At 34.0% G+C, this 21,807-nt stretch overlaps 1 protein-coding gene across 2 annotated transcripts; it reads right to left on the bottom strand.

The window, feature by feature from the left end:
* Positions 1-2,317: 2,317 nt before the first annotated feature.
* Positions 2,318-7,509, bottom strand: LOC123532604 (uncharacterized). 2 transcript variants are annotated; one of them, XM_053518253.1, is made up of 7 exons: positions 7,203-7,509; positions 6,179-6,272; positions 5,531-5,646; positions 4,497-4,581; positions 3,897-4,012; positions 3,355-3,481; positions 2,318-2,644 (listed from the first exon to the last, which is right to left on the bottom strand). In XM_053518253.1, the coding sequence occupies exons 1-7, from the start codon at positions 7,403-7,405 to the stop codon at positions 2,582-2,584; spliced, it is 804 nt and encodes a 267-aa protein (XP_053374228.1). In that variant the 5' UTR covers positions 7,406-7,509; the 3' UTR covers positions 2,318-2,581. The 2 variants fall into 2 exon arrangements, with proteins under 2 accessions (XP_053374228.1, XP_053374229.1); XM_053518254.1 differs by lacking the exon at positions 3,355-3,481 and having other exon boundaries at positions 7,203-7,506.
* Positions 7,510-21,807: the final 14,298 nt, after the last annotated feature.

Here is a 21,807-nt window from a genome sequence, read left to right as displayed (position 1 = left end):
CCATTTCGTTCTAAAATGACCGCTTTTTGACACGCTTGAACCAAATAGTTACCCTCACACGGTACTAAAACAAGATCAGTTAATTAACCTTTAGCCTGCTAAATTTCTAAAAATGGACTGGTCCATCATTCAATTTGGGCAATACCATTTATTATTCGAGTGGGTGTTCACGGAAAATTTACTGACTGAATAGCGAACAGTGCAGACCATGATCAGCCTGCACATCCTTGGTCTGCACTGGTCGCAAAGGCAGAATGACTTGCCGCCAGCAGGCTAAAGATTAAGACTTCTTAAAAAAAATTATAAAATATATAATACTCCTACACTCACTGGTACCAGCTTAACCAGAATTCTATATCCTGTTTCGTTGAATGGACTTTATGATCCCAACAGACCAAGTTCAAGCGTGTTAAGCATTCAACCGTGATATAATGGAAAGAAGCAATTTCACATCGTTTGACAATTATGTGAAATTGCGCAAATATCTGAAAAATCGTCAAATGAAGTTTAATGATCTGTTTAAATCATGATAAAAATACGTAACATGTTAAGAGGTAAACCAAGATATATTTTTAAAAAACAAGAAATATCTTTAAAATGATAATCGGCATAAAGGTTATGATGTATCAGAACTGAGAAGAAGGTAATAATTTAACAAATACTAGGCAATCTCCAACAACATTGTTTTTCTTCTCAGCGAGGGCGGGAGAAAACTTTACTTTCAATTTCTGTTGCGACATCTAACGTCAAAGCTAAAATCAATCCTGGTACTTGTGATGTTCCTTTTAACAGTCCCTTTCTTCCCAGCGGATTACGCAACAGAGGAATTAGTTTACCATCAATTTAGCAAGCGACGATAAATAGAAAACGAACTTCGAAGTTGAAAGAATTCAAGTAAGTGTTTGGTACCAAAGCCGTTTTTCACTAAAACAATTTTAATTGAAAAGTAAATTTTATATATGCGGAACTGTACAATTTTGGTTCTCATCCAACAGCCATATAAAATGGATTAACTTGGACGAGAAAGTAAGAGGGACAACCAGTAGTCACATTCACGGCTTTTATATCGTAACACTTATTTCCCCTGGGTTATCAAACATTGGGTAGTGTTTAGCATAGCGGACTTGTTAATAGAAAAAGACAGAAATAAGCTAACTGAAATGTGTTCAGGACCTTCTAACCCTCAAGTTTCTTCTAGAAACATGCCTACCTTGGTTAGAACGATTACGTCATTGCACAGCTCATAAGAATATTTATCAAAACAGGAGATTCACGTTGACAGAATGTGTACATGAGAAGAAATAAAATATGCACTTCTATTATTTTTCTTTTGCAATACTATCTGACTTTGTTGTTTGATTTTTCATGGCACAAAAATGATACATATAGTTCTTTTTTACATAAATATCAGTGGCAAACACAACCACATCAGGTGTACGAGTTTTGTACATGTTTTTCCATTTAATAAGACCCAACAGAACTTTAGAGAGTTACATAGAAACGTGATCTTAGTAATCAAAAGCGACGTTGACATTTCTACTGGAATACTTTTCTGGTACATTGAAATAGAGACGATATTTCTAGCCGATAGTGGTTAATTCAGAAGACGCTAAAATCAAATACGAGGGATCAAGGTACTTTATCTTTTATAACTTGTTTTGTCGTCGACGCTGTATAATAAACTCTTTATTTTCAAAAAAAAGTATCTCTGTAAAACTGATGTAGACTGTTTTAAAGGCACTGACCTCCAGATTTGGCTAAAAATAATCTTTCTTTCAAATTGAAGTTTGGTCATATTATGAGCCTTAGAATATGAATTTTTGTTTCTAAAATTTTTAAAAATTCCATATCAAGAAAAAAAGATGACCGCGTCGAGAATCGAACCCCGGACCGCCGCGGCAATAAAGACATTTTCTCGTCTTCGTAACCAGTAGCGCTATAGCTGAAGTAGTGAAAAATGACTTCTATAATCGAGACAGTTTACCTGGAGTACAAGCGTGACAGACGCTTTTCGATTTTCATCGTAAAAAGTAGTAAAAATAGCAAATTCTCATGAATTAGTGTTTCAGTAACATAAAGTTTGTCAGTAATTAAGTTTTAAACCCTTCTTAAGAAATATAGCATTTATTTCAAGATATCTAAAAAGATTTTTTTTGTTGTTGTCGAATGATCTGTAGGCCAGTCACATTAAAAATGTTAAACGTTTGAAACTTTAGGATCAAACTTCTAAATTTTAGAAATATAATGGGTATAAACGCTTGTGCAGTGTATATGAAACAAAACATGAAAAGTAAGGGAACAAAGCAGAACGGAAACACTATGTTATTTAATTTATTGTCAGAAAAAAATAAAGATCAGCCATTCAGGTATTAATGTCGAAGTCGGATATATTATTTAGGGTCATTGTTGAATAACATGCAGTTTATAAAAAAAGGACACAAGGTCTATATGTTTGCTTCTAAATGGAAAAAAAATATATATCATAGCTTTCATACACATGTAGCAGTTTTATAAATCCAAAGGCACTGATATTAGCTGTAAGTGGATTATGCTGTACTGTATAGTTGGGACGTTTTGTCTATCACTTTGCAACGTAGCCCGATCTTCTGCCTAGACACGGCCGTAAAGTAAACAGCACACCGTCCTGAAAAGAGTACACGAGGTCACAGTCAACTGAATCCGATGAATACAATTATATGACTTAACACAGTTAAAATGTATTCAGTAGAGAACAATCATCTAAATATAATAAACACATTCTGAGAACGTCTTCCCATTTACCCTTACCTTGCTGGATAACGATTGATTCTAGCTTTGCGACCAGTGTAGATCCGTGCAGTCTGATCATGATCTGCACTGTTCGCTATTCAGCCAGTATATTTTTTGGTAAGCACCCCTTTTAACAGTTAATGGTACTGTCCAGATTGGAAGATGGACAAGTTCATAATAGAAATTTAGCAGGGAAAGGGTTAAACGAAACCCCAAGAGAAGTGTATATATATAAAAACTATGGTAACTTATAGCATAATGAATTACGTAGAAATGCAACCAAGCTACATAATAGCAGACTCAGTAGTGCGGGGTTTTGGCAGTAAATGCGTAAAATTATACCTTTTTTACGTTGACATTCCTTGTATTATAATGTATAAATGTTTCATTTGTTATTGTACCGTCCGATAAGTGTAAACAGACTTAGTCTATTAGTGTAACGAAGACAAATCGATGACTTGAAAAGAGGTGTTATGTTATTTGCGTGAACGTGTAAAACTTTCCTAACACTGATACAACACCATTAAACTTTTTTATGTCAGGTAAAAAGAGACAGAGTTAACTTTTATGTTTGTAAAATTTTACCTTTATCAGGCCAGGCAAAGAAGTCCAAAATTCCACATTTGGAATCATTTCTTTACCACGAGCTTTTCTACCAACAGCAAGAAATACCGTACCACCAACTACGTATATGAACACAAAAGCGAAAAAGCTGAAAAGACACGACGGAATAACATTTAACTGCAAACTAAAATGTCTGGTTTTGAAATGGAATGGAAATATATTGCAATTCTAAATGTGAACCTGACAGGAGATAAGAACTTGTATCAAATTAATCCTTACCCTGCAAAATTTCTATAATGGACTGGTCCATCATTCAGTTTGGGCAGCATCACTTATAATTCAAAGGGGTGTTCACTGAAAATTTACTGACTGAATAGCGGACAGTGCAGACCATAAAGGCAGAATCACTTGCCACCAGCAGGTTAAAGGTAACAGTTTCGTCTATAATAAAACGTCGTTCGGGACAAAACATAGATTTTATTTATAACATAAATACAATCTTATACTTAAAGGCAAGACCAAGTTTATGTTGGTAATTTTGGTTTTCTTCGTATATAACTCACATAATGAGAACTACTGCCCCGCCTCCTATTCCGGAACTGCTATTTGGTGTGCAGTTCACCGGACCTTCTTCTGTACAACCATTCGGGCATGCACAGACAGTTGTTAAAGTGAACGCCTGAAATTATGTAAGAACACCATGAACTATAGCATGTTAAATAATTACTGTTGAACACAGTATTGCTATTAAACAAACAGTAACTCAGGCAGATAAAAGACAGGTTACGTTATCTCGGCTTAAAATACGGTTTAAGAATAATCTAGAAGAGAATTTTTAATGACTGATTTTTCGGTCAAACTGGATAGGAATTTTCACATACTGTCACTGAGGTATGAATTCATTATAAATTTCCAGTTACTCCAAATTAATCCTAAATCAAAACTTATAGTTCACATTTATGCATGCCCACAGCTATTTCTGTGCTGTAAGATTGTTTCGTATTGTGTCTTTCTTTATCCATTTGTGCAGTTAAACTGATTTGCACGTGTCAATTAAAATACTCTCTTGCACTAAATGCTGTTTTGAAAGTGTCTCTCAAAATTCCTATGTGAAGTATGAATCCATTAAAACCCCATTTTGCTTGTGTATAAATTATACTTACATACTGATTCAGACCTGTGTTCCCTTCAGCAACTAGCGATGGTTCGCATGCATGTTCATCGCATTTCAGTTTCACTTGAGTCAAACTAAATTTTAAAAAATAATATTAGAATAGAGATGACTTTCTCGTAGCGTTGTATGTGATGCAGCAAGGTTTACCTTTCAATAAGGTTTTATGAATACGCTTTGGAAGTATATATCGAGATCAAACAGTAACAATGCCAGACTCTGTTAGACAGAGTCTGTCCATTGTACAACATCCCTAACACAGTGTGTAGCGCCGACTCAAACGGAACTCTGATACACAGATATTCTGAATGACCTACACGATATTAAATTATAATCTTTTATTTGGCAGTTTGTAACCATACCATGATTAGGATTATTTCAGCTTATCATTAATTGATGAATGTTTTACAGATTGGTATCTAATAGAAATGTTAAGTAACATGTTTAACTAGTACTATCAGAAACAAAGACAATTTTAGAAACGTAACAGATTAAAAACGTGTCGTATACTGATATGCACTCAAATGAAGCTTTGTGCGCTTCAAATATTGATTCTACGTCACTGCAGAAAATAGCTTTTATAAAATTGTAATAAATGGATCTTTCTGGACAATCTTATCAGTTTTTGAGAGGTTAAATAGTATTTTGCACATGCCTATTTAGGAAAAGTACCTTGATAAGATATCTACTACTATTACATTTACGAAATGTTGAAGCTCAGCTCTATCATTATCCAAGAAACATTATAAGTTTCAACAGTTACATAACAGCTTTATAGCAGCAGTAATTGCTTCGTTTATTTATTGATAACTAAATCAGGATCAGTTAGTAGCGCAGTTTTACAAATGTTCACAACCGTTATTACAGTAGTTTACATAAAATTAAAAATACATCTTAATATTTGTCAGATCGACTTTTCCAGATCCGATAGGAGTGGGTAGTTCTAAATATATGAAGCAATGTTCAAAATATACAAAGTATGGCATGAATAGAGTAACAATATAGGTAAAACCTGTGATCACTTACGTTAGAATGCCGCTGCCAGCAGTATAACCCACGTCTAATTCACCATCGGAATACGTAAACTTTGCACTCTGAGCATCACCAATACTGTCACTTTCACCCAAGGATGTTTCACAAGCCTAGAAGTATTAATTTACAATGTAGGCCGAACAATCAACATATAACAATAGCAACAAAACGCTATAGTTTGTTCATGATTATTAAATAGAAATATGGAGATAAAAAACAACACAGTTTTGAGTTTTAGTTACTTCCAGGTGGTTTTACTTCAATTTGTTTAAAGCTAAACAGCAAACTGTATCATACATCTTTGTCATCGGGTTCAAAGAACAAAATAATGAGATAATACCCAGATTTATATCTGATTACTAACATTCAATATTAAATATATATTTAGTCGAACTTCCAGAACATGGCGGGAATTTCTCTCGTGGATTGGATGCATATACATTCCTTGGCTGAGCGTATATTATCCGAGACGATTTAATAATAGATATTTGACAAAAGTCATTTCGTCCTCCACCTATGTATCGTGTGGAGAAGTTGGCGGTTACTTGCAGAGAATAGGTTTATAATGGTACAGAGACTGTAGTAACACTGGTTATGTTAACAGCGCTGAACCCAAAACAAAAAAAAAACATGGATACATACTGCTGCCTGTGCACAGCCACTACTACCCTCTGAGAAAGGATAGCAAGGGTTGTAGGAATATGTGCTGCCGTCATTAGAGTTGATGTCTTGAAAGCTGAAAGAAAACAAGGATAGAAAAAAACTGAGCGGTTGAATATATAGGAAGAAAAAATCTAGTAATAGACCAGAGTGGACCATAACTTCTTTGGAGTAAATACGGAGGTAAATTTGTATAAATACTCATTGTAATTAAATATCTAATATATATCACAGAAAAAACGTGGTTAGAACTTTGAACTACTGATATGAATAGTACATTTAATTACTGCTGCAAATGTACATGAGAGTTTGTAGTCAGGAATGCTATATGCACAAAAATGCTAAAATATATTTTTTATTTCTTTAAACATGACTGACATAGAAAATATGAGCCGTTTAGATCAACTTCCTTCGCAAACGAAGAAATGCAGTGATTTTAATTTAATGTATGTGTAAATTCAACCACTTTATAATATGTATATGCTTTGTGATCAGAGTCAAAGGATCACTTAATCGCGTCTTTTTTAGCATTTTTTGGAAGATCAAAAATGCAAAAATAATTTTGTAAACAATCACATGATGAATACCTTTGAATTTGTACATTCGTAGATTAGTAAAACGACACAATATTACATCAATAGCAGACATTTTAACAATGGTCACAGCATAGGGTTTTCATGTTCAACGTCTTGTAAAATGCACGTATCTTATATTATTATGACGTAGTGATATATGTACAAAACGCAGCCAATCGAGAGTTGTTACAACCGGAGTATACTGTCATTGGTGTTTATAGTTTTCAAAGGAAAAGAAATGTAACAGTTTATGTTGCTTCATCGAACCAAACGCACGTGAAATTTTAACATGTGACGCCAAACGGGTGCAATATCAAAATATATGGATATTTTCATACAATAAGAAATCCAAGACAATGTAAGATTATTACATGACACATGTCGAAGCATTGCATGATTTAACAATGTATTAACAGAAATCAAACATATACCGTGGCGTGCCGTCGCTATTGCCCAGGCTATTTAGGGCAATTAAACTCTGATCGTCGTCGAATGCACACGAACATTGGTCTCTCCCTAAACAATCCCTTGCTAAAACATGTCCCGGGCAGAATAACAGGAAACATGTGTAAAATACACAAAGAAAGTTGAATAACCGTCTCAGCTGAGATGAACTGTGAATGAATAAATCCATAGTTTTTAAGTTACAACATACAAATCACTAGAGGTAGATGTATCACATTTAAAACTATTCGTACTGAAGATAACGATATATGCTCCGATAGTGTTGAAATCATATTTGACTTTCGCGATAATGATAATATTCATATGACAGGATAGTTTTCATTTTGATAAAGGATTGTTTCGGTTTTATTCATTTTAATATGTTTAAGCTTCTACTGATTTGCTATAAAGTAAATGAGCCGTGCCATGGGAAAACCAACATAGTGGGTATGCGACCAGCATGGATCCAGACCAGCCTGCGCATCCGCGCAGCCTGGTCAGGCTCCATGCTGTTCGCTTTTAAAGCCTATTGGAATTGGAGAAACTATTAGCGAACAGCATGGATCCTGACCAGACTGCGCGGATGCGCAGGCTGGTCTGGATCCATGCTGGTCGCAAACCCACTATGTTGATTTTCTCATGGTGCGGCTCAAATCATTACCAACTTTTAGTAACATCGATCTTCCGGAAAATCGATAAATTTGCCTATATAAACAAAGAAGGAAAAAAATACTTAAACTTAAATAGAAAAAGTTCTATTCGGAAATCAAAAATTCGATACCCCACAAATTAAAGTTTAATTTATTCCGGATATTATGAATATTCTTTAAAAAAATATTTTAATATTTGGTTGGTCCTTTTTGACTTTAAATAGACCCACCTCAGTTCATATAGACTCTGTAGGAAACGGGTAAAAGAAAACTGACTTTTTCAAATATAACAGATAAAATGAGATATATTCCGCAAATAATCAAAAATTCGATACCCCTAAAAATGTAGAAAAATTATTCGATTTTCGTTATGTGTAATTTGTTTTAATTTTTTTAATGGTTTGTTTGGTCCTTTTTGCATTTTAGTGTGTACAGTGAACATTTCTTAAAAAATTCCGGCTTTTTCCGCCGTTATCCGTAAGTACTCGGAAGCTGTTACGGAAAATGTTGTCGTCTGCTAGTCGGTACAAATTGTTATAGCTCAAAGCCTATGAATTGTAGGCAACATCACACTGACAAAAAAAAAACTGACATTGTAATTAGACATATTAAAACAAATTAATTGTTGAACTCAGAAACGCCGAAACCTAGATCCGCTGTCGTTTAAAATAACGCTATGGAGGATTTTGTGTTCAATCCGCATTAAAAATACAAATGCTTTTAATTTTCATCGCAAAAAATACTTAAAGAAACGTATTCTCATGTGTTTTCGTAAAATATAGTCTGTCAGTAATTGAGTTTCAAAGCATTCTTAAGAAATATAGCGATGATTAATTTCCAGATACCTATATTATTTTTTGCCGAACGATTTGGAGACTTTTTATTGCCGCGGCGGTGCGGGTCCGATCTCCGACGCGGTCATCTTTTTTTTCTTCATATGGGATTTTTTAGTAATTTTGAAACAAAAAAAAAAAAAACCATTTTCTATTATTCATAATAATATTATGACCAAACTTTAATTTGAAAACTGATAATTCTGCTTCTTTCCGAACCTACTTTGTATATATTATTCTGTATTCTTAAATTAATGCATGTTTTTGGTACATTCTTTAATCATTCGTTTTAAAAAATTGCGATATCTATTATTTGTTTTAGTCTCAAGATTGCACACAATCACATTAAGCATAAAATGATTTAATTGTAACAAATATCTTAAAATTACCCTTTGACTTTTATTGTGTATTACAATATTGCCTAGGGGTAAACAATATCCGGTCAGTGTTGTTTCAAGGCGGGTCATAAAAGATACAAAAGATATGTTACCCCACTTACTATAAGTGATAGGTATTTTTATGGTTTTATGGTTTTTGCGTTGTAATATATGTCTTTCACATTCTTCTGTCTCTACAGTCTTTTCCCTTTCTTTCAGGAATTTTGTTTTTTTAAGATTTTACCCTTATTTCATGAATCGTATGACAGTAGGAAAAATCAGTAAAAATTTAGAATTCACATCGTTAATGGAGTTGTTCCGTAAATATTTACTGAGTAAAGATCCTGGCCCAAATTTCACGAAAAATCTTAAGTTATTACTTAGTTAAGTCTGCTATTCTTAAATTGAGACATTGATGAAGTTATTGTTATTCAATGTTGTTTTTTTTCCTGTAACAATATATTTATAGTTAAAGTATACTATGGTAGTAGTATTTGTCAGCAGTACTTATTCAAGTCACGCAAATATGATATTTCTATTTAGGCACGATATAAGAAACTTAATCCTTACCATGCTATGTAGGACCACATTCGTAACAGATCGCATTTGTAACAGGTGTTACAAATGAGATCGCATATGTAACAGAAATCAAGCTACAATGCTAAATTACAATAACTTTATGTTATGGAAATACATGAGAATTTGCTGTTTTTACTACCTTTTACGATGAAAATCGAAAAACGTTAGTGATTCAGAATTTAGAAACAAAAGCTCATATTCTAATGTTCATAATATGTAAAAGAAAGCGCGTATAGAGGAAGTATATACGCTTTCTAAATATTTTAGATAACATATTCATATTCTTGAATATTTATTTTATTTACAGACAGTTTCTTGTCCGTTAATATTTCTTTTCTGTACATAGATATACGTTAGCATGATGCTTCATTATTAAAAAGAAAGTAAATCTGTGTTCGATATATAAAATGTAACGATTTCTAAATATTTTAGATAACATATTCATATTCTTAAATATTACTTTTATTTGACAAGTAATAAAGTATTATATAACTTTTCGACTTGTTCCGATTTTCACTTTAATATTATTAAAACTTCATTCAATTCAAGTATATCGTTTAGCAAACCGCCCGCCTGTAAATGCATCAGATAAACCAAAGCTGTTAATTATCGATTTCCCCCCGTGTTACTACAACAACAACAATTAGTACGGAAATCAAACGAATCCGTCCGGTAGCGATGATATTAGATTATTGGTTTTATTGATTTTTATGATAGGTAGATCTGTCCCGTTTTATCGGTTTCGAGATGTTACTAAAAGTTGGTAATGAACTTTGATAAGAGTAAGAAACATATAAACACGCTCTCCTAATGTTCAATACAGTTTCTTCTACTACTTGTGAAAGTAGCCCATTCACTGTATACATTCTAGTTCGCAACGATATTTTCTCTCACTGTAAAATAATTAATAATCGTGGGTGACAAATTTTCAAATTTCGTGATTGAAATAATCTACAAAATTAAAGGCACTCGCTACAGTTTTTCCGGACGGGTCGATATTTACCCCAACACCGTGCCAATTTAGTTTCGATGTAGCTCACTGTAGACTTTGTGCGGTCTTCTGCGCATGCCCGGAAGTGATTATCTACTGTCGCGTACGGCAAATTATTGTATGTTCGCATGCATTTAATGTACAAAATGCATAATATACTGACTAAAGGTTAGGGTAAGTATCACCATGCTTACAAAATATATACATTTAAAGTAATTTTAGTTCAAATTGCTTCAATCCGACATATACTGGAGTCTGTTATTTATACCAGTGCTCAAACTCTGCATTGAGTCACAGCTGTTTCTAAATCCGTACCGTACCCGTACCGTACATTCGTAAACTACAGGTTTTGTTAATAAAAGGGGCGGAAACTTTCATCGTTCTATGCCATCAAAATGCTTCAGAAACACCTTAAAATTCGCTTATTAAGAAATATGCCGTTTGATAATTTGATATATATATTTCTAAGTCATTTGCTCAAACACTGAAAGAGTATTTCGTACCAACCTGCGTTGTATAAATGCCCGCCACACCCCACCTCGTTGTAATTTGATTTAAGCGAAATCTAATATGGTGACCTATCAATTTTCTTTTTGTTTTAGATTAGGTAGACATAACCAAAGGTATGTGCAGAGTTTGATTAAATTCTATTATGTGAAACTCGATAAAATAGCAGAAGTACCAACTTAAAACTGACAAAAATATGCAAAAATAACGCTTGGGTCTGCTAAACAAGTATTCCTTTCTTTACAAAATCATGTTCTTTTGATTTCTCTGAGCATGTTTAAAATAGATATATTCTTTTCCGTTATAAAAATGCTTAGATAATCAAATTTATGCTGATTATTGTACTTTACTGAAAGATATTTTAGGATTACAGAAATTTTGAAAAATGTTTAAAATAGCACCATATCTAGGGGCAAATTAAATTGAAACAAAGCTGGTGACCTAGTATTTTTATTTCATTTTTCAATACATCTTAACATGATCTTTTAATACAAAACATTTCATCAAAATCTATTATTGAGAAAAAAAATACGAAACTGTAGCGAGCGTCCTTAAACCCCAACGAATCGACATTTTTGAATATTTACAGAAATTGTTTCAAAACGATAAGTTCTCCTTCTCTGTCATATATTTGAGGCTGCGTTATAAAATTCGTAGAAAAAACCCAGAAAACATGAAAACAAATTACTGAAAAAGCTACTTCCCAAATACGGAATATTATCTCATAAATTATAGCATAGCAGGTAGCCTAGGCCCTAGTGATTACTGAGTTAACGATCTTCAAACTGAATGCATGTCAAATGAGAAAGCTCATTTTAACGCAATTTTATCATAGTTTTACATTGAATGATTTCTGCCAGTTTCAATCCTGTCGTTCCGCCACACCCGCCAGAACGACTGGACGATATTTTACTATTGTTTTCATTGTGTCGTTGTCTCGTTACTTCGCTCCACCACTATGAAGGAATATTATTTTTCTTTGTTCTGTTTTCTGATTCTGCGGTGCCCGCCGAACAAAGAAACGAGAGAGTCAGCATAACTAAAGACCAACACTTATACACACACCGAACTCGTCCTTTAAATTTGTCGTTAAGGAGGGAGCGCCAGACCAGGACTGTCACAATGAAACAACACAGAAACAGCTTTTCAGTGTCGCCAAAAAATTATCAAAGTTTCTTAATTATTGTTGTGTCGTTCTTTAAAATCTGATCGACTTCTTGTTAACTATTTAAGCACGATATTTTGTTATTTCTTTCGGTGTTCCGCGTTGCAACTGTCCCTTCGTTCTGCTGCGCAGCACTTCTTGTTTGTTTTTTTGTTTATTATGGTGTTGCGGTGGTGGCGAGACGGAACAAGACGACAAGACCACGAAAAATAAATATGAAAAATAAAAATAAAAATAAAAACAGCAAAATATCACTCTTTCGTTACGACATGGAGTGTTTGTGTTGGGGTGGTGGGGGTGGGGGCGGGGTGGTAACGCAACGACAGGACAACATTTACGGAAATAAGCCACCATGTTCATACATTTGTACGCTGTTTATTTACGTAAACAGTTCAAATATTATGTTCCGCACTCTACATAGAAAATACTTGCTGATTTGGTACTTATATCAATTACATACCAATACATTTAACAGAAGCAAAACAATACGTTTTTCCTGATTAAAAAAAATAAAATAGTGTACTGATTAGTAGTTATATCTACAAGCGATTAAACAACAACCATTCATCTCGGTGTTAAGTCAGTCAGGCAATATAAGGCAATGCTCACGAACTCTTATCTCTGCAAAGGCACTATCTGGTATCTAGACACTTAATACCAAGAAACTTACATGCTTACGATGTTTACGATTACAAATGTTTCTTGTATCTGTCTCCCATAACGTTCTCGTAAATTCTCCAGGTGTCTTAAGATAATATCGTACCTTTACGAGAGGGTCGGGGGTCTCGTAAATAATTAGGATATCGTATGTAAAATGGAGGCGCTCATGTGAGCAATCACGACGAAACTTGTTTCTCGCTGAATATCCGAGTAAAACTCGGTTTTTCGTGTACACGTTGCACTACAGTGGATAGAGCGAAGTCTTGACCATATCAAAACAAGCGCTACATAAAATAGAAGCAAGTAAAAATATAATGTTTAACAAATAAAGTACAAATCATACAACCTGTTTTATAAACAATCTTTTGATTTAAGAACGCGAATTTCAAACATTTTTAATTAGGAAATTATATGTAATACTGAAGGCGGTTTAGAAGGTCGGCTTAAATTAAATCTCCTTTAATAAAGTTCTGAATGGTTGAAACACATATTGTTTAACTATATAGAATTTTCTTTAACCATATTTTTAAAAGCATCATTGTATCCGAAGGAAATTCAGCCAGAAGAAAAGATAGTGTCGTGTGCCTGGTTTTTTTAAGACTGATTTGAAAATATTGGTCCTCCAGGCATTTTTCACATTTGGCTTCTATGGAAAACCCGCACTTTTGATGACATTTTCGCGTACAGAAAAAAGTTCCAAAATGTAGACCTAATGGAACTTTGTAAATTACTTATCTTCAATCATATGGCCAAACGAAATATCTGTGTTTTTTTACACAATTCGCCCAAACCAATTGTTGTCTTTACATTGCTGCCTATTTCATGCAACTATTTTGGATTTTTTTTATATCAAAATCTATTAGTTGCAAAATTATCCATTATAACGGCAATAGCGCTGACTGTTTAACACTTATTATACTATTATATACCCTTCTCAAATGCGCTCATTTGATTGGTCGAAAGGGGTGCACGCGCGGGACCGCAAAAAAAAAAAACGATATTGACCCGCACAAGTGATAATGACTCACTTTTTCTTATAAGAGCTGAAATAAGACTTTTCTCCAAACACATCACAATTAGTCTTAATAGTCATAAATCGATTGTATATGTTATAAAATGATGTTTTCAATGCAAAATAATCATTAAATTTGAAAAATTTTGAATTTTGACCATATTTTGAGTAGATGCGCCTATTTCTGCAGCAATTTCTGCAATAGAAAGGCAAATATTTTGTCTCCAGAATGTGTGAAAATGCACAAAATGCATCCATTTGATTCATATTCATGTTGGAATGAATGATATTTCAGAATCAAAGTGAAAAAAAATGCATACACGTGAAACTTTTACCAAAATTTACAATGAAACGACCATAGAGCCTAAAATTAGCCCAGAAAATGGGTAGGGGGTGGCCTCACTTAAATGTTATATTTCTCTAAAATCTGGCATTTTCACAATGAAACTTGTTAACATGTTCGGTATTACATCTTTCTTGAAAATACGGATGAAAATGTTATGAAATTTGATAAAAGATATTTCTTATAGGTTATAATGCAGTAATTCGGTCAAAAATGTGCTTCCGTGGTGTCGAAAGAAGTCCCTAATAAATATATCCTAATTTTCCATTTTTCGCGCATTTGCGCGTAAATCGGGGGCCAAATGGGCATTATTTCACTCGTGGAATGAATTTTACATAAAATAGGACACTTTTCATGGTAATATTCGCATGTTTTGGAGTTGTTTACTTGAAAACGAAAGTAGGGTGTTTATTCTGCGGACCGCTTTCTGAAATGCGGCAATATGAGGGTACCTGACTTCAGTTGAGTTGCATTTCACTGCATACTACAGGCATTCAACACCCATTTTTCTTTTCGTTTTCTTGAAGCAAATGTATGGATATCTTGTGGAAAATAGGTCTACGACGGAGTGAAAATCTAGAAACTGTAACAAAATTGTTCTGAAGTAGCTGAATTTTATATGAAACAAAGAACACTTTCTTTTATTGGTATATAGCCTTATATGTATGAAATATGGGCCAGTCAAATGAGTGCATTTGAGAAGGGCATATAATTTAACAAATATAGACTTATGGTTCGGTCAATATGTGTTTTTTCGGACCTGTAAAAATGATATTGACCTTGGACGCGTAAAAACACATATTGACCGAAACATAAGTCAATAACTGTATAATAAATACCCGAACACAATTATGCTATCCGTGTAACGGCTACCAGACATTTCCCGGATAAATTACGTTATGCCTTAACTTCCAGGTAATCATACTTCCAGAACTGTACCTTAAGAAAATTTATACTCTTTACCTGTACGCAACATTGTAATGTCAGTAAGCATGTGATAAATATTAAATATGTATCTTTGCCTTTGGTTGTGTTTTGTACTTTCCAGTTTTGATTGTAGAGGACGATATAAGGTCTTCTGATAGACATATTTTCAATGAAAAAGTTTTGCAGAAACACATATTGGGGGAAGTTGCTCCTAACAGGTGCGGTAAATGTCATTTTCGTTTGCGACTGGTTGCGTTTTAAAGATACATGTATACCATGGCCGTCTTTTACTAAAATATTTTATCTTTAAATATTTTCTTCAGCTGTATAAAATCCTCGTAAAGAGTATTTAACTTTCCTACATTTGTAAATATATAAATCAAGTTTGCATATAGAGCTACATTCATAATTAAATGTCATGCAGTAACAGCTGAATGTTAAATCACAGCTAGTTTTTAGTGGTTGTACACATTTATACTGTGTTTATCAAACATGTGTACAGAATGACTACTTTAAACCAAATGCATAATACAGGTAATACACAAACTTGTTAATGTTATATGAGCCGTGCCATGGGAAAACCAACATAGTGGGTGTGCGACCAGCATGGATCCAGACCAGCCTGCGCATCCGCGCAGTCTGGTTAGGATCAATACTGTTCGCTAACAGTTTCTCCAATTCCAATAGGCTTTAAAAGCGAACAGCATGGAGCCTGACCAGACTGCGCGGATGCGCAGGCTGGTCTGGATCCATGCTGGTCGCACACCCACTATGTTGGTTTTCCCATGGCACGGCTCATATTTACTAAAGCTTTTGAAGTAATTGACCTTTGTTTTTTAAATATGAAAAACAAAGACAAGTATCAAACAGGGAATGCCAAGCACCAAAAACGCAGCCTCCCCAAAACGAAACCTACAGCACACAAACGTTCACACCACAAACACACACACACACGCACGCACGCACACGCACATACACACACGCGCGCGCGCACACACACACAAAGCCAACACATGAGGACAAAACGAACAAACAAAGGAACACAGTGGGTCACCGCCTTGGAACGATCAGTGGCAAAAACACCACTGGGGAGCTTAAACCGGTTTATGGTGCGCACCCAACCTCACTCTTACGCCCACCATGTTCCAAAGACACGGGACAATGTAAATAATTTGGAGCTAATATACCTTTAAACTTCCAGCGCATGTTCCTATACTTTTATTTGCAAACTTGTTTTACAAGTTTTAATGTATTGAACTAACTAAAACTCAGAAATCTGAATCACTTTTTACAGCCTCATTCACATAAGGCAATTTGAAACTGCATCTTATGGTAAACGCTGTGCATAAAATAGTGTTGAATATGGTGTATTTTTACAAAATTCATGTAAAACATGTTTTAATAAGTTAAGCTTTTTCGAAGTTTCTGACACATTTTATATCAGAGTAAATAATGCTACTCAAAATGTTTTTCAGTAGCGTTTATCCACGACTCTGGAATTTCCTCCTGCATGTTATAATAATGTCCTCAAGTATTAAAGGGACTGGCCTCCAGATCGTTCAACAACAACAACAGATTTTTTTTTCAGATATCTGGAAATAAATGCTATCTTTCTTAAGAAGGCTTTAAAACTCAATTACTGACAGACTATATGTTACGGAGACACGTGAGAATTTGCTGAGTTTACTACTTTTTCGATGAAAAATGAAAAGCGTTTGTAACGCTTTTACTCCAGGTAAACTGTCACGATTATAAATATCTATATTTTGAAGTTATAATTTTCTACTTTCGCTATAGCGCTATTGGTTACGACGACGGGAAAATGTCTTTATTGCCGCGGCGGTCCGGGTTTCGATTCCCGACGCGGTCATCTTTTTTTCTTGATTTAGATTTTTTTTTAATATTTTAGAAACAAAAATTCATTTTCAAATGTTCATAATATAACCAAACTTCAATTTCGAGGGGTAAGTGCCAGAACCTGCTATGTGCATTTTTTTAAAATTTTACAGGAGAGCGTTTTTTTTTCTTTTTTCTTTTTAAAAGTAGGGTATTTTGAGATATCAAAACTATGGTTTTATTTACTTTATCATTATCTAATACGATAGGCACAGCTTAGGTTTGTCAAAAGCATTATTTGTCCATAAATCATAATTCATTCTTGCTGTGCCATATAAAACTGATTACATCTGTTGCACTGGTTCTTCTTAGGTACAACATTAATCTGTATCCTTCCAATAAAACTGGCTTTGTTTTATTTTTGTACTCCTCCAGATAGAGGTCATACATTTTTGGCAGTGTGAGATGCAAATCAAGGAACTGTCTCCTTTTCCCTTCTCGTACATAATGTGAACTTATGGGTGGGAAAGATTCAGTATGCTTTTTCACTGCATCTACTCTACTTTGAGAAATTACGTTATGAGGGTTTGTTTTCCTCTCTAAGCACTTCATGTAAAATGTCCGTCCTTTTTGTTCTTCAAAGTATGATCAATATAGTTATGCCTTACCTATTGAAGTTTTCTTAAAAAAAACGTCTTACAGACTGAATACTTTTTATCTTCAATTTCGAAAGAAATTCTTCTTGACACCTGTTTTAATTTTGATTTGGCTTTGATATGTTTTAGTGTCTGTCTCTTCTACCCCTGTACATCTTTTTGTCTATCATTACTTGTCAATGACCAAGCTGATTTAAAGAATTAAATTGCCTTTGTTCTGATGTAACTTTTGTGTCACATTTTGTCTGCAGTTGCTACAGCCTACTGGCTCAACTAGTGGTGTTTGGTTTTCCATCTGCTGATTTATACTCTGCACCTGAGAGCCTGTAACTTTTTTCCACATTGATTTGAACTTCATGTTTCTGGTATTGCTTTTCCTTTTTTAGTATGGAACTCCTCAAGCATTATAAAAATGCCTTTTCCTTGATGTAGGTCTTTTATGTGGTGTTGATTTATCATTGGTGGTAGGTGTATATTTGTTGTTTCTGTTAGTCAAAATGTCCATCTTGTAACTGCGAGGCAAAGTATATTTCAGAGTCTGGATTTTAAAGGTATCCTTCAAACTGATCCAAAATTCCAGAAAGGGTGTATAGAAGTTACTTTTATCTGCAGTGGCAAGTAAATCACTTTTGGTTGGTTTCATTGTGCTGACTGGCTCTTCAACATGATTTGTGTAGAATATAAATTTGCGCTTTGTGTAATTAGCCAGTACTAATGGGAAAAGGTCTGCCACTGACACGTTATCAAACTACAGTTATTTCTTCATAATCTGAATGATGCCAGTTTAACACAAAAGCAATATACTTTTCCATTCTTTCTTAATGTGAAGGATCTTTGCCAATATGTTTCCAACTAGCTCATAAAAAGCAGTTACAATTAATAAAGCTTGATTTTTCCTCTTCCAAAATCATTTGCTGACAGCAGTAAGTCTACTTCACTTTTAATAACTTCCGCTCTTTTTTTCTAAAACATTTAAACAGATAACTTCCACTCTTTTTTCTAAAACATTTAAACAGGATGAATGTTCAAGATTCCAGTGCAAAATACAATATCTGCTACACACTCTAAACTTGATAGTTCGTTTTCATCACCTTATTATTGAAAAATCAGTAAAAGTCGTCACTGCCAAATAAACCTATCGTGGAATGTCTGCTTCTTGACATGCAAATGACAAACAATCTTACTACCGGGCCTTCAACCAGAATCTTCTATCATAACATAGCACAATATGGCTTTTGCACTACTGTAAAACATCAGTAAGATTTAGGTCCTATCTTTACATGACTTTTTCTGGCTCAGTAGGGTTAATGCATAATATGTAGATAACGGCTCTGCTAAAACGTGCTATCTTTACATATCATGTTATGAATTTTGAAAAATACTCCCAAAGCCTTAAAATGCAGTCTGCCAAAAGCACCTATTAGTATATAGATTGTTTTGGTTCATTTCAAATAAGATAAACTTACTTTGATAACATGCTATGTAATGAAAACTGTTTTTGGCAGAACGTATTAACAGAGATTCTGCAATGACTGGTTTGATCCCACTTAAATAATTTAGGAAAGAAATATGATATAATTACGCAAATTGGTGCAAAATGTGCAGCTTGAAAAACTCTACCAGAAAATGCAAAAAAAGTGAAAAACGTAAAATATGGTACATAGCACCTTCTGGCACTTACCCCTCGATTTGAAAGAAAAGAAAGATTTTTTTTTTGCCAAATTTGGAGATCAATGCCTTTAATAGTTTTCAAACACTTTCGTCGAAAGTCATTTATTTTATGTCATATTTTCTGGTACTTTTCTTACGGATAATGTAATCCATTTAAGCATTACTAGTATGTATAAAAGAATTCCGCGTGTGCATGAAGGGTGTTGCAAATTTCTTTACCTCCCATGAAAGGCTCAACAAAACCTAGTCTACTATTATTTTGCTTTGTTGTATTCCGTCCTTCCAAAGACTGTTCTTTAAGACTTTATTTACAATTCATTATGAACAATTGCAGAAACATTATATTTTTGCCGAATATTAAAATGAATCTCGACTATTTTCTAATCTTCAGTTGTTTTAGTTAGCACAAAGAGCTATAAAAATAAATAGATCGATATAGAGCAAATCTTGCCAACATCACGTGGGAACTGAACGAGATCTCGTTTTGCCGGTGTATGAAACAGACAGCAGAAGGATAAAAAATTGTGTCGTGAAAAACTTTCTATCAGATCGTTTGTTTATAATGATTATGGTGTTATTTTATGTTACTAGTATTTTCTACACGTGGAAGGAAGGAATTTATGAAGTCTGAGAAATCAACAGTTGTCGTTTGAAAATCGGACCCGATTCGGTTTATTACGTACCGGCCGTATCGCCAGTGTTATACTTTAATAAGCGTCTGTTGATTTGATCATGAGTGATCATGTCAGCAAACGCTTCAATAAGATAACGCGGTGACACAAGCTTACGCGAGATTATCTCCTGTTGCCATAGGAGAGATCGTGTTTGTATACAAATTCTATTTTTAGAACTGATAAGACAGTGATCGGGTGGGCAGAAGCCGACCGTCCATGTTTTTTGTAAACAGTGATGTTTTTCTAACGGTCTAAACTTTCTTAAAACACAAATTACATAAATAATTTTTTGATCAATGGAAAGGTTATAAAACAAGCAATTTATTGATTACTTTTAATTGTTATTTCGAAATAAAATGGATTAATTATGAACGCTTAACTTACACTGTTTTTCTAAAGGTTGTGAAAATCACTACGCCGCTTTTAAAATTATATGTCATTTAAAACGGTTATTTATTGAAAAAAGATATTTGGACACAAAAATATGAAGATTGTTAGTATTTCAAATCTTTTTTAATTTTGAAAATCCATAAATGAGCAAAAAAGTTATTAAAAATTAAAAATTCTGATTCAATACGCAAACGGTGTTAAAATCATTTGTTTTGCCAACCACCAGATAAACAGATGTTAACGCGTGACGTCACGGCGATCTCTCCTATTACTTCTTTGGTTAGCAGTTAAACTCGAGAATGCGACAAAGATACCTAACTCAATTAGATAATTAACGAAATAGGTTCGAAACCTCGCTTGGGGTGTAGAATTCTGTCATAAAAGTCCGGTGGTCGCTTGATGTTCGTACTTCATTGTTCACAGTTTATTATTTACAATTCACATTCCACACGTCCTATTACAAAACTCTGTGTTCATACACTTCACAGTTCACGTTTCCATCTTCATAATTTACTGTTTATATTTCAAACTTAACAGTACCTACTTCATAATTCAAAATTTCTACTTTACAAATCACAGGTCTTACTCCATAAGACTTCAAAGTTTCAACTTGTATGCAGCTTGTTATTACTAGATTTTCTTAGCTTTGTCTATCAAGTGCCTGAAATGAGCATATTATCAGATATGAATAGAAAAAACAAATCATTATTGATTTTGTCTCTAGCTTATCATTTATCAAATCTAGCTAATACTAGCATTTATTTTATTTAGAATGTCCTTATATATACGAGAAATTACGTTTAGCTGAAGCAAGCGTGGTATGAAATAATTTGTATGTTATTAAGGAAGGAAGGAAATTAAGCAAGCAATTTCAATCCTTTAGATAACTCATTTGTTGTACATGTACTGGATAAAATATCATGTACGGTTATTACCCCTTTAAGGTATACTTAATGTATACTCTACATTAAATAAGGATCATTGAATCTTGATTAAACACGTTTTACCGCCTTGTTTGTGTTCGGGTTTGACATCTTTTTCAACAATTGTTCAGTCATATAGTTGTAGCAGTGAGCATAATGCCCAACTTTATAGTGCTGCCACACTGGAATATCACGCCGTAGACACGTGACATGATACCACACCCTGTCACATTATACTGAAACCGGGCTGACCAGTCCTAGCGTTATCCTCTTAATACTGAGCGCCAAGCGGGGAAGCTACTATTACCATGTTTTGCATCTATGAAACTATACTCCCATGTTCATTCCCGTTACTAAACAATATAGCCCCTCAAAAGAAATTTTCACAGGTCAAAAAA

This window comes from Mercenaria mercenaria, chromosome 11, assembly GCF_021730395.1.
Source record: "Mercenaria mercenaria strain notata chromosome 11, MADL_Memer_1, whole genome shotgun sequence".
In the NCBI taxonomy this organism is placed as follows: Eukaryota; Metazoa; Mollusca; class Bivalvia; order Venerida; family Veneridae; genus Mercenaria; species Mercenaria mercenaria.
The sequence above is the reverse complement of the archived record's forward strand: the minus strand, read 5'-3'. Positions and strand labels throughout refer to the sequence as shown.